At 51.7% G+C, this 15,800-nt stretch overlaps 4 protein-coding genes across 4 annotated transcripts; 1 reads left to right on the top strand and 3 right to left on the bottom strand.

The window, feature by feature from the left end:
* Positions 1-783: 783 nt before the first annotated feature.
* PHYSODRAFT_304590 (hypothetical protein) lies at positions 784-1,635 on the bottom strand (the record flags this gene model as incomplete). Its single annotated transcript, XM_009535311.1, has 4 exons — positions 784-938; positions 973-1,426; positions 1,476-1,589; positions 1,612-1,635. The coding sequence occupies 4 exons, from the start codon at positions 1,633-1,635 to the stop codon at positions 784-786; spliced, it is 747 nt and encodes a 248-aa protein (XP_009533606.1).
* Positions 1,636-9,662: 8,027 nt separating this feature from the next.
* PHYSODRAFT_548630 (hypothetical protein) lies at positions 9,663-12,245 on the bottom strand (the record flags this gene model as incomplete). Its single annotated transcript, XM_009535310.1, has 2 exons — positions 9,663-11,258; positions 11,508-12,245. 2 exons carry the CDS (start codon positions 12,243-12,245, stop codon positions 9,897-9,899), a joined length of 2,100 nt encoding a protein of 699 aa, XP_009533605.1. The 3' UTR covers positions 9,663-9,896.
* A 1,151-nt stretch (positions 12,246-13,396) lies between these two features.
* Positions 13,397-15,119, top strand: PHYSODRAFT_337630 (hypothetical protein; the record flags this gene model as incomplete). Its single annotated transcript, XM_009535309.1, has 5 exons — positions 13,397-13,557; positions 13,876-14,054; positions 14,097-14,278; positions 14,435-14,606; positions 14,683-15,119. 5 exons carry the CDS (start codon positions 13,397-13,399, stop codon positions 15,117-15,119), a joined length of 1,131 nt encoding a protein of 376 aa, XP_009533604.1.
* Positions 15,120-15,262: 143 nt separating this feature from the next.
* Positions 15,263-15,771, bottom strand: PHYSODRAFT_337629 (hypothetical protein; the record flags this gene model as incomplete). The annotated part of the gene is made up of 2 exons (XM_009535308.1): positions 15,263-15,366; positions 15,663-15,771. The coding sequence occupies 2 exons, from the start codon at positions 15,769-15,771 to the stop codon at positions 15,263-15,265; spliced, it is 213 nt and encodes a 70-aa protein (XP_009533603.1).
* Between the last annotated feature and the right edge of the window lie 29 nt (positions 15,772-15,800).

The raw sequence follows: 15,800 nt of genomic DNA, 5'->3' as shown, positions 1-15,800 counted from the left end.
TCGCAAGCATTTGGAGAGAAGCGACCTTTTCGCTGGCCTCGTAGCAGAAGCAGGCGACGAACCGTACGTGACTCAAACAGTTCTGATGCTGAATGAGTGCCGCGCGATAATGCTGGCTTTGTATAAGGCGCGGTTTGATAAACTGGAAAAGAGCGAGCTCAGGTGGGTGGCTTTCCTCGACCCTCGAGTTGGAAAATGGAAGTCTCACCTGAGTGCTGCCGACACCCCCGCTGCCAGCAACGAGCTTGTCGATGCAACGGTAGAACTGGCGCAGCCAAATCTACCGGGGCAACAAGCCGAACGACAAAGCCAAACATCGGTTCAAGTGTCAGCAGAGCAGCACCGCAGCTTCATGCATCATCACATGTTTGGCCCCGACACGGTACCTACAGAAACAACAGACATCGTTACGGAGTGCAAGAAGGAATTTGCGCGCTACTTGGAGTCTATCTCGTCCGTAAAAAGCGGCACCAACCCCTTCTGGTGGTGGAAGGTGAATGGAGACAACTATCCAAACCTTCGTAAGCTCGCGCGAAAGTGGCTGCGGGCTGTAGCTACCAGCGTTCCTTCGGAGCGCGCGTTTTCAACACGCGGGAATATCATCACCGTGAAGCGTAGCTCGTTGAAGCCGACTATGGTACGTGATCTAGTTTTTATGGCTGAAAACTGGAAAGGGATCAATGCCCTGAAGCCTCAATCGGCCTAAGCCTGCGAACAGATTGCACATGCATGTTTGCTTTTGTAGTGAGTTCGTTTTCATTGCTCTATGATACATACATAGTTTCAATCCAGCTGCATAACCTCTATTTTCTGCTCGACTTCCTCGTGTGCAACCTCGGTATACGCTGCCAGCTCCAGCTCGACCCGGTCGACACCTTCTCGGATTGCAGGCTCCTCCGCCACGGCACGTCCACCACGGGTTTCTCGGGGTCCTCGCGCTGTCGACACCAGCCACCACCAAACGCTGCTTACGCGCGTCCGAGTCCGCGCCCGGCGGCTTGGGCTCCTTGGTCTTGCTCCCCGTGACGGAGTCCACCGCTGATCTTCGCGTCCTTGGCCAGGCTCGTGACGGTAGCAACAACCTCAACGTCTGCTGCCAGCTCCACCTCGACCCACCGGGGGAAGTGTCGACGTCGTCCGCGCCGCCCTCCCCACCGTACAGCACGAGGTAGTAGGGTTCGTGCTCGAACAGCTCCGGCGAACGGCGGAGCAGCGACAGCGGGTAGAAGACGCCCGCGGAAGCGTGGCACAGCGCCACGGACGTTGCTGCATTGCCTGTCCTCTGGAGTGCCGGAAAGATCGAGGCGACGCACCGCAGCAACTCCGGCAACGGCAGACCCGCGTACAGTAGCAGCTCGCGCGCCTCGTTGCCCAGCAGCAGCGTGACGGCGCTCACACGCATCCTCCTCCTGTGCCTGTGGCTATGCTGAAGCTTCCTCAAGAGCTTGGGAATTCCGCACTCCGGTGCTACTTACTTCACTTAGCAGCTTCTGGTTCCTCCGCCACGGCACGTCCGCCACGGGCTTCTCGGGGTCCTCGCGATGCCGAAGCCGCCACCAACACGCTGCTTGGGCGCGTCGTGAGATCTCCTTTCGCAGTGTATTTACACACAAAACATTTCGATAGTTTATTCATGTTAGAGGTTCACGGCTGTTTAGAGGCGGTTTAGCTGAACATTACCTCTCATAAACGTTCAGGATGTAAAGGGCATGTAAAGCTGAACGTTCACAGCACTAGCAAGGACATAGGATAAGGTAAGGACGGAGTCCCGAAATTTCTCTGAACCACAAAGACCTCCGTCTTCTCCGAGGTTCCAGGGGAACCACCAAGCGCCGGCAAGTAGAGCCGCCTCGATATTGCCTCGTTTGCTGGTTCGGGTGCTCACCCCCCACAGACCCGTGCTGGAACAAAGGCACGTTAAACGCATACCGTTTAGGTGGGCGCCCGATAACGCGCTGCCTAGGCGAAGGACCGCACTGGCCTGATAATCGCCGTGCACAAGGCCCCCGTGTAGGCCCGTTAGCGCCACACAAGCCCCAGAAAGCGCCGGCCCGATAACGCCGCACGCCCAAGGCCTCGACGCCCTAGGACAAGAAACAAGCGTCAACACAAGAACCCCCCAACTCTAAAGCCTGCGAAGACTTGGGCCTGTATTTTGAAGATACGCTATTTCAACAACCGGGAATAATTCGCTCGGCGCGACCGCTATCCAGACGCGCCGAGTTTGTGCGAGATCGCATTCGCGAGATTTCTGCGAGGGCGCTACTCCACATATCTGTCGTGACTTACAAGGTACAAGTGCCTCTGATGTCACCAAATTTGTCCGGAAACAACGGCAAGTACTCCTACCTGTGCAGGATGACTTGCAAATGCGAATTGTATATCGAGTGTTGCCTGTAAGGTCTCGATTCTGGTTTCTAGCGCACCAAATACCAAATGTTCAGCGGTGCCCTTACTACGGCTGCGAAGCAAGCGAAACTGCGCAAAACCTTTTCCTCGAGTGCCACCACTCAAACGAAATCTGGAAAGCCCTCTTGAAGGACATGAGTATCTTTTTCGTAGGAGGCATCAGCTGGACTTCCATGGTACTCCCGCACAAGCATGAAATTCGGTCAATATGGTCCCACCACAGGGGGAAGTGCTTTGCCTATGGAATGTAGTGAGATTTGCAGCGCTTCACCGCCAATGGACTGTGAGGAACAAAGTTTCTTTCGAGGATGGAGGACCGGAACCCCTTGAAACAGCGATATCAAGCATTTCCAGCACATTCAGCTCCAACTATCGACGCCTCCGAAGACTATCAAACTCCGAAGATCAAACCAAGTTCAAGTCTCTGTTACAACGGCTTCGGTATTCCAAACATTTAGGCGATTTCACCAGCAGACATGACAACAGATTCAAGCTTCGGCATGTACAACTACACTTAACATTCCGCTCTGGTGTGGTGTTCCGCACCACACCAGAGCGGAATGTTAAGTGTAGTTGTACATGTTGTCGAGTAAGTAGCACATTAGTTCACATAAATTGAGAAGTCAGATAAATCGGTAATCGAACGCAGCTTCTTCTTCTTTGGTGGCAATCGCCGTCGGTTGAACAATGGTCCATTAGTAGTGATAATAGCACTATCGATGTTTTTTCGGCTACTATCGAGATAATAGTACTAATGATTCCAACAACAGAGATATATTAGTATCAATACTAGTAATATAGATATTTTATGTACTAACAATAGTCTTCGGGATACTACTACCAACCCTGACCGCTATACTAGTAGTAGTATAATACTAGACTTCTTGAAGTAATACGTGGCCCCGATACTGAGTGCCAGTACCCAGAATAGTACTTCTGCCGACGGCCGGCCGTCCACGCCGTTTGCGAGCATACTGAGCGTCGGCCGCCGTGGCCGGTGGGCCGTCGTCCATACAAAAGTCAAGTGAGTCGCGTTTGGATCCATTTCTGTGAACTATGTATTACCATTTCTGTGAATGTGTCACAGACACCCGCTTCACCTCTTCCCGTCTCGCCTCGACCCCCACCAAGCCCGTCAAGCCGAAGCCGCTTCGCCGACGTACGGCGTCTTCGTCAGAACGTCCTTGGACACTCGATCCTGCGCAATCTCGCCACGAGACAGGGCACCCGAGAATGCAATTCTTGGATTAATACTTTTCTATTCCGAGCAGAAATTAATAATTAAATCTTTTGTGAATCCAGAATAAGTTTCTATATAACTATCCAAGGCCAACTGCGAATCCTGTTAGTCTTTCGTTCTGATGCCTTCTGTGAGCTAGAAGACTCAGAAGGCTAGCTAAACCTGTATTTCTTAGTCTTAAGTTGCGAGGAGCTGATAAGAATTCTAACAAAAAATCGGCAGGTTCAAGAAACTAGGGCTCCGCGATAGCTGGGATAGGAGGATTTTGGAATAAACCCCCTCTTTATTTTTATTGATTACTTTTAATATTGGCTACGGTCATCTCCTGCGCCTGCTTTGCAGCCGCAGCATCTGCCCGGGAATTTGCCAGTTCAAACTGTCAACCGGCAACACTTTACAAACTTAAAAATGCGAACCTTGGTTGAGATCTGTTTGGAGCTTGTAAGAAATACAAACTAGTGCTATTGTACAGTCTGCTTCAATTGGTCTCTTCACTTCATTTTGTTCCTCTACTGCTTCATACCAGTGTCGTCGGTAGCACACCGATTCGATCTGCCCACGCAAATAAAACTTCCCAGTGCGGCACCGTAGTCGTACCGGTTCAAGAAAATATACCAGTAAATGTCAAGAGGGTTCATCGTTTGACTTGATGTACCACGGATACTAGGGCTCCGCGAAGGCTGGGATAGGAGTTTTTTGGTATAATCGCTTTCTATTATTATGAGTTTTTTTTTACGAACCACGGGCATCTCCTGCGCCTGCCCGGTAATTCACCTCAAAACTGTAGATACATGATATGCCTTGGCGGTGCTTATACACAGTGATAAAACGAACCTTGCTCGAGATCTGTTTGTAGCTTGTAGAAAATGAAAATGTTTACCTTTGTATGCAGTTCGCCCGCTTCAATCATTCACTTTACTTCACTCCTACTATTCGATATATGTTACTGACTCATACCGGTTCAATCTGCCCACGCATATACATGTAAACCTTTTGGAGGGCCCAGTGCGGCACCGGGGTCACACCGGTTTCAGGACAATGTACCAGTTAGGTGTCAAGAGGGGTCACCTTTTGACTTGACGTACCACGGATATAGTCCTATTTGGTCTGCGATAGCAGCACTAACGTTGCTTCCTATCCCAGTATTAATCATTCAACTATTTATACAGCTTAGACACCGTGGTCGTATGAGGAATAGCAGCGGCAGATACGCTGCGTCAATAGCGTGGTCAAGTCCGCGGTCGCCGCGCGATATGGTACTGTACGGCCACCGCACTTTCGCAAGGAAGCGACCCGGATCGCTTTATCGGTGGAGCTGAAGGTGAGGCAGATCTCTGGCAGCAGTTGCTTTCCATTTTGTATTGGCATTTGTATGCTCGATGTTGAAGTTGACATCGACATAGCCGGACCGACCAGAAACCCGTTGGCAAGCTACTGTAAAGAGAGTATGTGCCGGTAGCTTTTCGGATGACCCAACACGAAAACACGAAATTGGGGACCCGGGTGGTGGACCCGGGGGGGCCTCGCAGTTCGAAGCTAGCTTGTACGGATGCCCTTACAGGGAAACGATGTACTCGGGCATCTCCTGCGCCTGCTTCGCAGCCGCAGCATCTGCATCTACCACTGTACAACCAAGTGTACCAAGTTTGATGCTTCTTTTCAAAGGCATTGCCAGTTCTTTCCAACGAATTGATACTTCAACTATTGGGTTTGACAAACCCACCGTGGTGATTCTACCTTCTCTTGCTCGTTGGATTAGGACTCCACGGATTTAGTTTTAACTTTAGTTATTTTGTAGTTAGTAGAACGGTTATCAACAACTGAAACAATTGGCGGGAACCCGGGTACCCATCGGGACCCCGGTTCCCCCAAAACTACCGGTACACATGTATGAGCAAATGTATTGAAGTGTTGGTCTATGACCTACATAGAACGCAGCTAAAGCTCAGTAGGGGAACGGAAGGTTAATTCACCTTCGCCCTCGTCCTGTGTCTCTCCACGAAAATCCAGACGCTTGCCTTGTGCAGCGGTACAGTGCTTCCCGGTCTCATCGCTATCCTCGTGCTCATGAAAGATAAACTTGGACATGGTAAGATATGTTATTTGGGTCTATTCAGTACCGGTGGCATATTTTGAGGGTAGTCCTTCATCGACAGCACTTAGAGCATCTCCAGCGGTGGGTCTTATCCTAAGACGTAACAGGGTCTTTGAGACCACCATTTTACAGTTGAGACCCGCGCAGACCGACTTACTTCCAGCGGTGAGTTCTAAAGCGAGTTTTATAAGTCCATTCCCGCATGAGAAAATTGCATTCAGTCTTGGTGTAATCTTTTAAATACGGCGACTCTTCAGTTTCGTATGGGTGGCATTAAGATTGTGGTCTTATTTTAAGACTCGAAAGCTTCCAGGCTAACTGCCCAACCAAACTTGCAGGGTAACCCGATGAAGCCAGCAATTTGCTTCAAGTTTGATAAGTTAAGACTGAGGTCTAGCAGATCTCGATCGCGTGTAGGAGTTGGATACACCGGGTGTTTGTCCTTCGCGTTGACGATGTCCACCCAGGCTTCCTCTCTCACAGGAATCCGGGGCGTACAGAAAACGTAGGAGCATTCAAACTCTGTTTGATAAAACATGGCGCAGTCGCACACAGACTTTCTCCGGATCGCCTGAATATCTAACAACAACAAAAACTCCCAGTTTCGATTCGTCCAAGTGTGTTATTGCCATTTATCTAGTATTAAACTGAACGTGCCGCATTCATGTAGCATTAGGATGATCTGAACTAATATTGGTAACAATGTACTTTTAAGTTGTTTTAACAAGAACAGGATAAAGTAGAAAATTATTCTACATTAGCAAATGGGCTCGGTGGATCTCTGCGGGTCGCAATGTAGTTAAGGCATGCTTAATCATCCAAAGTCTTCGTAGATAAAATGCCTAAGCGAGTGTCGATTTGTAATGGCCCCACACGAGCCATTCATATCTCGATTGATTTGACCTATACTTCTCCCGATTTCATACACGGTCGTCATTATTTTTGTTGTAGCTTTTAGCCTTTTCTACGGAGAATACATAACACCAGGTGCAGCTCTTTTGAATCTCCGCTGAATGAATTCGTTTGCCACCGTATAGGATGTCACCGCATTGCCGGCGGATAGATTTGGCTTTGGATGAAAATATGTTGAATGAAAAAATAATCAAGCTATAATTCCCATCTTGGATCGCATAACCTTAAAAACGTTAACCCCAGTGAGCCTGGCCGTAGGATAAAGAAAGAACCAAAAGTTTAGCGCTTTTTACAGAAACGACTGCTGGGAAATACGAGTATCTGAAGCCACACACACAAAGCCTTTTCCTTCCTCCACACGATACTAGTGTCCACTTGGTGTCTCTCATTGTCCATCATTGCGAAATTGCCGCATGAAAAGTGTCTCTAACAGCTTATCAAAAATCCAGATTTATCCTATCTGCTCGGATAAAAATCGCATTTAGACTTGAGCTGAGTATTGGTCTGAATACCTCTACAATTTTATGCTTCCAACGGTGGCTTTGTCAAATGCGACACGACCGATAAGATGGGAGACGCCTCCAATACAAACGCCAAGTCGTTTTTTATCCTACGGCGGCCTCGCTAGGATAAAACGGCCTGTGTGTGCCACATCAACAAAGGATTTGATCCTTTTTCGTAGGATAAATTTCACTGGGGTTAAGTAGTTTATGCGAAGTTTTAGTGGAATGTTTTATCTAATCCATCCAGACACATTCCAATGAGTGTGGGGATTCACAGAATATCAGCCTGCCGAGAATTTAAGTCACGGCAAACTCAGGTGACCAAAAGATTTTCAATAAATCTCTATGCATGCAGAAGAAAATCTGTGTCTGAAAGATGAGGGTATAATTTATGACCCAGGACTGAACAGATTGAATCGATAGCTTTAACACTAATGAAATGAGTGAGTACTATGTTGAGTGCTCTGGAGCCGCATGCAGTTTAACACGATGCAGTGGAACTTTCCAAAATTGACACAATTCTTCATGACACAATTTATGGAGACGATATTTGCGTCTTCGCATATTGTACTGGGTATGCAGCCCTATTTTTGTGCTCATGACACATTTATTTTTGTGTTGTTTTTGGAAGAGTTCCAGTGATGTGGTAATGACATCAGTTGTGCTCAAGGTCAGCATCGAGGTTTGTAATTGTCACAGACGCCATTACTACGACGAACAACGTACATGTACATAACGTTATCTGTGCAATAGCAAGAATTGCATTCTTTCGAACAATAAAATGTTTGTGCTGGAGCTCCACTCCTCTGGTGGCGCCTGGCATCAATCTAGAAGGAAAAGAAGCTCCGAGGCGAATAGGCATCTATCAAAAGCTGTAAGTGTAATTCAAACCGGATTCTATTGAGTGCTGTATGATGTTGTGTGAATGTTGTTTGATGTCGGGGTGAAGTGACGAATGTAGCGTGAATGTCGTTCGATGTCATCCAAAAACCTTTCCCAATCGACAGTTCTTCGAACTGCGAATAAAATTCGAAGTATTTCTGGGATAGCAGTAACCCGGCGGGAGCGCTGTGGCCAGCCCAACACAGATTAATTAGGCGGCACCTCGGTAGCTGAAGCCGAAAAACTGGCCCCGGTAACTGAAGTTAACTGAATATAGCCTATGCTCTCCATCAATCTCAAGTCCGACAAGCTGGAGAGCATTTCGAAAATTCCGTAGTCGTTGCATTTGGACACGAGTGCTGTGAGGAATCGTTGCCGAGATCAGCGCTGCTCGCCGGTCTTCGGCACCACGTCACTGATGAGCGATGTTCTTAGCTTACGCTTGTTGCCGTAGCTCACCGATAGGTGCCCCAGCAGCAGCGAGCCGACCCCGAAACGGGTAGGCCGACGGTTGGCCTCTCAAAAGACAGCATAAATGAAAATTATTGGTCGATCTGGTGTGGCAGCTCGTCCATCTACAGTACAAGAGCAAGTGATTTAAACTAACCATTTTAGCTTCTCTTGTGCGCAAACACAGACATGCTCTCTGACGTTCTGAGCTCAAGGAGCGAAGCGAAAGTATCGAATGAGATCGTCCGGTTCCTGATTGATCCGTGACGGTGGTGTTTGAAATACTATATCAAACCTTGTGCTGGCAAAACCACCATCTTTTCGCAGCCGCAGCATCTGTCTGCCTTCGACTATTAGAACCGTCCATACAGTTGTCAACGCGCAAGTTGCACAAGCAGCTCGTGGACACTATACAAACGCGTATTAGAGGCACACACATCCACACTACTTACAGTTTTAGATTGTGTCACATCGGGATACTGCACCTGAGAATCTTTCTTCTAAACTATCTGTCTGAGAACAACCAATGCAGAACTTGCACTTTCAGGATAAAACAAATACTAGTAGAAAAATGACCTTGTGAACAACATAGACCTTCTACAACGTGCTGAATTCTCGCTGGTGTTACCGGTCAGTGCCTAAATTGCACGAGCTCGGCCAGGACGTTAACGCTTCGTTTCTTACAGCACGCTGCAGCGCTTATCACTATCGCCAGACCCTTGGTTCGCAATAATATTAAGAGGATTGAACGTACCCCACAGCTAGGAAAATTGTTGTTTTTCGTAATTTTCGCAGAATTGTCGCTTTGGCGATGGCAAGCGGCGCGACCGGCTCACACAAAATTCTTCAGCTATCCCAGCCTACGCATGGAGAATATTTTTCGGGTGCCCTGAGCCGAGATTCGACGCCCCGACCAATAGCCCAACCTTGGAGGCAGCGGCTGTCAACATGACCTCATTTCGACGATAAACTACGTCTCGGACAAGTTCGACGCTACCCTGGCTTTTCCGTACGCGTAGTTGGCCGCGCGAAGGCTCCTGGACGGGTATGCTCAATTCGCAGCTCCACTTCGAGCGACGATTCCGTGCCGACGCGTCCTTCCGAGTGTGACGATGGAGCTACAGACACTAATGGCACACACAACCGACTTACCGTCGGAAAGCTTCAACGTAAATGCAAGCAGGTGTATTCGTTAGCTGCTACGACCGCCAGCCATCTCACTCGCTACCGCTACATATACTGTAGCCAACGGCGCCCTCGGAGCAACCAAGCATTCCAACACCAGCGAATTCATACAAACTGTCGACGCACGCATCACTTGCCTGGGCCACGGGCACCCCTCATTCAGTCGCTGATCACCTGCAACCCCCGCATTGCGCCGTCGTGCACCAATGGAGCGCACAGCTTACTCCAGCAGCGGGTAGTACGCGTCCTCCGCCTCCCTCTCGCGCGCTGCAGCATCAGCGCGGCGCTTCACGACAATCAACGCCACCACAGCGACCATGGCACTTGCACCCAGCAGCGCCGTCGTCGTCTCACTTGCGAACACCTTCTCCTCGGCGGCAGCCAACTGAGCCAACAAAGGCTGCATTGGAATGGCTCCGTCCGGCAAACAGGCCTTGGCCGTTGAAGAACCCCCCGCGGCTTGGCACCTGATCGCGCTACAGTCAGCGCAGCACGTCTGATCGTTCGGATTGATGCGCTCGAGGAGGCTCGTTGCCGCGTCAGTGGCGGTCACAATGTTGCCGCCACACGCCTCACCCAGGCCGGGAGCCGAGTTGCCTGCACACTTGTCCGCACACACATCGGCCTCCGCGACACCAGGCAGCAGCTCCGGTTCGTCGCAGTCGATGAGAGTAAACGCGTCCGAGCAGTCCTTCGTGTACGGCTCAGTGTCCGCGAGCATCACCGCGTCGTCGTCTTCGCCGTTGGTATGAGCCGTACGCGTGAATGTGCACGTGACATCGACAGTGGTGGACGGTGCAGTGTTGGGGTCGTGAACGAGCTCGATGGAGAAGTCCTTATCAATAGCAGCATCGGTGGAATCCAGGATCGTCACCGGCTGCGTGGCGCCTGCCCCCGTCTCCTTGACCGCCATCGTGCACACCACGCTCGTGGCCGTGCCGGTTACCTTGGACTTGAGTGCATCGACCGGGAAAATGTCGGTCGTGGCGTACTTGAACTTCATGACGCTGAAGTCGCTGCCCGGGACGTTGCAGAAGGTTCTTCCTGGCTTTTCAGCGCCGCTCACAGCCGTCCATAGACCAGCGAAGTTATCGCACACCAACGACGTGTGCAGGTAGAGCTTCACCTTGAAGTCGAACGTAGCTCCGACCTGGCCGACTGCCGTCCAAGCCTCGATGCTGACTGAAGTTTCCGGGAGAGTGAACGATAGCGCGCTGTCGGCGGTCGGGTCCCACACGGCCCAGTCATCACCCGAGCGCTTGTAGCGCCAAAAGACCACATCGGTAGCATCGACGCCGTTGTGGTCGGTTGGGAAATAGTCGGCGAAATCGGTCGTGGTGGCAAGCAGCTTGGACAGCTTTTGGTTGTACACGCAGGCCGGGTCCGTGTTGGTCGCACTGGCGAACTCGGTGCACGGAATCGTGCGGTAGATGTCCGTCTCCTTGTCAGCGCCAGTAGGTGATCCCAGCGAGGTGATGACCGTCTCCGAGTTGTCCTTGGCAGTCTGCGAGAGCGCCACCGAGATTTTAGCGACGTCTGCGGCAGTCACCGTGATGGTACGGTCCAGACTGCAGACACTCCACTCGTCCTCACGACCAACGCAAGACCCGGAGGCGGTGGGGTTGGAGCACGCGTACGGGACGTACCACTCCGTGATCTCCTTGTGCTTCACGCACCTCCACGAGTACGGACCGAGGGGCAGGCTCTGCTGGGTGACGATCGTGGCAAAGACAGCTTCAAAGTCCTTGAGCGCGTTCAGACGGTCATGCCAGTCGCCGTCAGCGTAACAGGTCACGGTGTCAACCAGATCGCTCGTTTGGATGGACGACACTTGCGCAGAGGAACTCCCGCACGTCGTCCCAGCAGGTGGACCTTCGCTTTCAGCGTTGTTCTCGTAGCCGGCGGTGACAGTGTCGAACAGAGCATCCGCCTGTGCGAACTCTGAAAGCGAGGCACCAGTGAGTGAGGTCGAGAGTGAAGAGCCAGCAGGAAAGGGGCATTCCACTCCAAACAGCGGACGGAACTTGTCAAGAATCGCGATGCACCCGGGGCAAGTAGCCGAGGCGCCGTAGTCACTCGCCGTGATGGACGTGTCGTACAGACCGGGGGTCGTGAACTGGATCGCACCCTGCTGGATCGCGAGCGCGTTGGCCTTGTAGTCCTTCCAGGTCTGTCTCCCGGTCGACTTCTTGTCCGACGTGCCCTGCTTGGTGGCCGTCACCTCAATGGACGGCTCACCCGTGTACGGATCGGTCAGCGCGCCGTCGAACTTGTTCTTGCGCTTGTCCGAGACGTAGTTATCCGTTGGAATGGGGACGTGTTGGCATCCGCTGCCTCCCAGCTTCAGGCTGTTGGTTGGTTCCTCAAAGGTGCAGGCCAGGTCGGTCCCCCACGAGGTGCACGTGTTCCCGGCGTCCGCCATGAGGTAGAGCGCCGGCACGAGGTGCGACTGGTTCTCGTCTGCCGAGGCGAGATCGCGCAGCATCGGGTGACCAGGAACGTCTTGACTCAGCGCGTCAACGAAGACGCCGTACGCGGCCGCTACGGCCAGAACAGCAGCGATGCGCATAGTCGGGCAGGAAGTGAAGGACTTCGGCTTGACGGGCTCGGTGGAGCAGGTGTGTCTTGAGGCTAGCAAGGTAAATTGCCAAGTGAGTCCTGTAGAAGATGGCGGAGTGCCCGGGTTAACTGGGAGCTCGAGGGGACGAGGCCGTTGGGTGCGACCACTCGGGAGGCGATCGTGCGGCTCTCACACGAAGATCCCAACTCGGGTGTCTGCTGGCGACGATCCGGCCGTGGACGGCCGCGACCCCCGGAGGCGGCTGTCCAGCGAAATCCAAAACCGACTCAAGATCGCTGATCTTGTACAGCACAAGTTGGAGCCCCCCCCCCCCCCCCATTTTTGCTGGTAACTTCATGGCGACTCGCGATCCCGGATCGGTCTTGCAACCAGGGTCTCATTTTATTGGCGAAAATAATAGGGGTAGTCATTCAGTGCAGCAACTAATTCTTTTTTCTCGCTCGTCCGATCGGACGCGCCAAATGTTTTTTGACCAATCACAAGCTGAGTGCGTTGACCACCCCAACGTTGTGGACCACAACGTTTCCCAACAGATGGAAACGACAACGTTGTAATACGTTTCACAACCACAAATTGCTCTGTCCAAGAAAAACTTATGTGCATCATACAATTCAGTAGATGACAATCGAATTGCACATCTTATTTTGAAGCAGTTTCGCGAAACTGGGCTCAGATCGTGTTTGGAGACCTATCGTACCATGGACGCCGCTCCCGGGACTCCCGGCAGACGACCACCAAACGAGTCGTTTCGCACTCCTGTAGGTCAAGCAACAATGCGGGAGCTTCGAAGTTCAACGTCGGTTCAGTGCTCGTCACGTGGAACGGTATCACGAGCTCGGGCGACACCAAGAACTCCACGCGATCGCCCACTACCAAGACGATCTCCTCGGCTTCAACCTCCTCGCCCAACGACAGTTCATGCTGAGCGCTTACCCCCTCGCATCCCAGAGCCAAGTGTTCTGTTAAAAATGGACGGTGCTCATCGCCCTGAACGATGGGGATTCATTTTCCTTGTTCCCCACGAGCAGTTTGCTTATGTTCCGAAGGACAAATTGATCTCTAAGCAAGCTGCATTTGCATAATGTACGGAATGCAGTTGTAAGGTGACGTACTCGCATGGAGCCACTACTGCTGTGAAGATGCACATGGAAAAGTACCACATGGAAGTTCTACTACGTGCGAAGCAAGCGCAACAAGAGGAGAGGGTCAGGTCGGCTAAGCGTCAACTCGAGAATGCGTATGACCAAGCACCTGAGTCGTCGAAGAAGCAGCTCACAGAAGACTCGGACGCCGTACAGACGTATGTGATTGGGCTACTTGCGAAGTGGTTAGCGCAAAGTATGCGGCCATTATCAATTCTCGAAGACCCATGGCTGCTGGAATTTATTCGATTTATTACGCAGGAGCTGGCTGGCGTTATCTTGGACGTTCCTGGAGCAACGCAAATTCATGAGGATATTGTCCGTGTGACGGCGGAGCTTCGTGCATCATTGAAGTCTCGGATCCGTAGCAGCTGCCAGTTTTTTTGCATTACGACGGATATCTGAACGAGCAAACGGGCGCAGAGCTATATGTCGTTTACTTTGTATTACGTGGAGGAAGACTTTACTCTGTGCAGCTGGGTTCTCGAAGTGGAGGCATTTCCTGGCATGCATACCGGTGTCGCCATTGCCAACGGCCTGGAGGATATGATGAAGCGTTGGGAGTTAAAGACAGAACTGTGTACATTGCTGGTTCGTGATGGCGCCTCGAACGCAGTTCTTGCAGCTGAGTTCATGGGTGTCAACAACATGTCATGTATTGCGCATTCGCTTCACTTGGTTCTTGGCGCTGCTTTAGCGCGACAGAAAGAAGTTACGGCCGTTGTTGATGCGGCTGCAACTGACAGCGAGGTTCCAGTCGGTAACACAACTCCTGAGTCCGCTGTCCACCCAGCGGCTCACTCGGTCATCCACCCTACTGGCCATCTCAAACAAGAGGACGAAGTTGTCCAAGCCCCAGAAGCGGAACCACAAGCTGCCGTAAATGCTGTTGAAATTTTTGTAGCCACGTCGCTCTCAAGCCGTGATCCAACGGCAAAATCAGCCTTGGGGCAAATGCTGGATATTGTTCAGCGTTTTAGAAGCCTCGCCACGTATTTTCACAAGTCACCCAAGGCGACAAACCGACTTGACCAGATTCAACTCAAAGACTGGAAGCGCTCGGCACTGCATCTCATCACCGATTGCCCCACGCGGTGGAACTCATGTCGCGACACGCTGGCCCGATTGATCGAGCTACAGGCACCCTTGGATGATTTCTTCAGTCGTCTAGAGAGACCGGAGTTCAAGGAGGAGTTCAGATACTTGAGTCGTGATAAACTTCCAAAGCCGAGAGAATGGTTTGCAATCAGGTGCCTGGTAGCCGGTGCTGGATCCTATCGCAGCTGTGACGAAAGTGCTCAGTGGGGATTCCTATCCGACTTTGGCACTGGTATTCCCCATGCTACGCAGGATCAAAGCGGTACTGGGCGACTCTGGCATCTTCTCGAAGCAAGCGTCATTGGTCGGACGCCAGGAGTTCCAGCGTGAGGTCCTCGAGCCGGTGAGCAATGTGCGCAAAGCCGTTCTGCACCTCTTCACGCAGCGATTTAGAGGGATGAGCTTCGATCTGGTCTGGATAACGTTCCTTGACCCTCGCTTCCACAAGATGAAACTACTGACGCAATCCGAAACCGAGGAAGCCAAGAAATGTTTGGTTGATGCTGCTGCACTTGCTGTACGCAATTCCACCGGAAAATCAGCTACGCCTGTTCCAGACGCTCGTGTCCGTCCGGCAAACCCATCGCCAAGCGATGATACTGCGGATGATCTGCTGGGGTAGGACGACGAAGATGTCAACACTCGCACCGACCCTACTTTCTAAAAAGTGCAGCTAAGTTGCGCAAGCAAGTTCGTGGCATATCTGGAAGAGGCAAAGACAGTCGCACGAGATCAAAATCCGCTCACGTGGTGGTCCGTTAACGGTCACAAGTATCCATCGCTGATGCTGCTTGCCAGGAACTGGTTGGGCTGCGTCGCTACCTCCGTGCCTTCTGAAAGAGCCTTCTCCACTGCAGGTAATGTCGTGACTGCAAAGCGCCGTCAAATGGACCCTGATCTTGTTCGCGACATCGTTTTCATATCCGAGAACTGCGGAAACCCCCAGAAGAAATAAACTCGACTTGACGCCAAAGAATGCTTGCCCCCGTAATTCATTACCGATTGCTGCCGCATAGCACCACTCTCCTTCACAAGTTGTTGATTCCTCCCAGGATATGCCATGTGCTCGTGCACCACCATACTGTAGCGGACGGACACTAGGCCCTGCCGAATCAACAGGCGCTGCTCGTCGCGCTCCAGCACTGCATCTAAGCCCTCCAAGTACCCCCTTGATCCTGCTTCAACCTCGTCTTGAAGCCCGTGTCGATCGCAGACACAAAGTGCGCCGGCTTGACGCCAGTGCGACTCAGCAAGTAGAAGTCGTGGTCCGGCATCGGCAACAGCGTCGACACCGTCGCAGGGT

Source organism: Phytophthora sojae (assembly GCF_000149755.1).
Source record: "Phytophthora sojae unplaced genomic scaffold PHYSOscaffold_8, whole genome shotgun sequence".
In the NCBI taxonomy this organism is placed as follows: Eukaryota; Oomycota; class Peronosporomycetes; order Peronosporales; family Peronosporaceae; genus Phytophthora; species Phytophthora sojae.
Note: the sequence above shows the minus strand (reverse complement) of the source record. Positions and strands in the feature narration are given on the sequence as shown.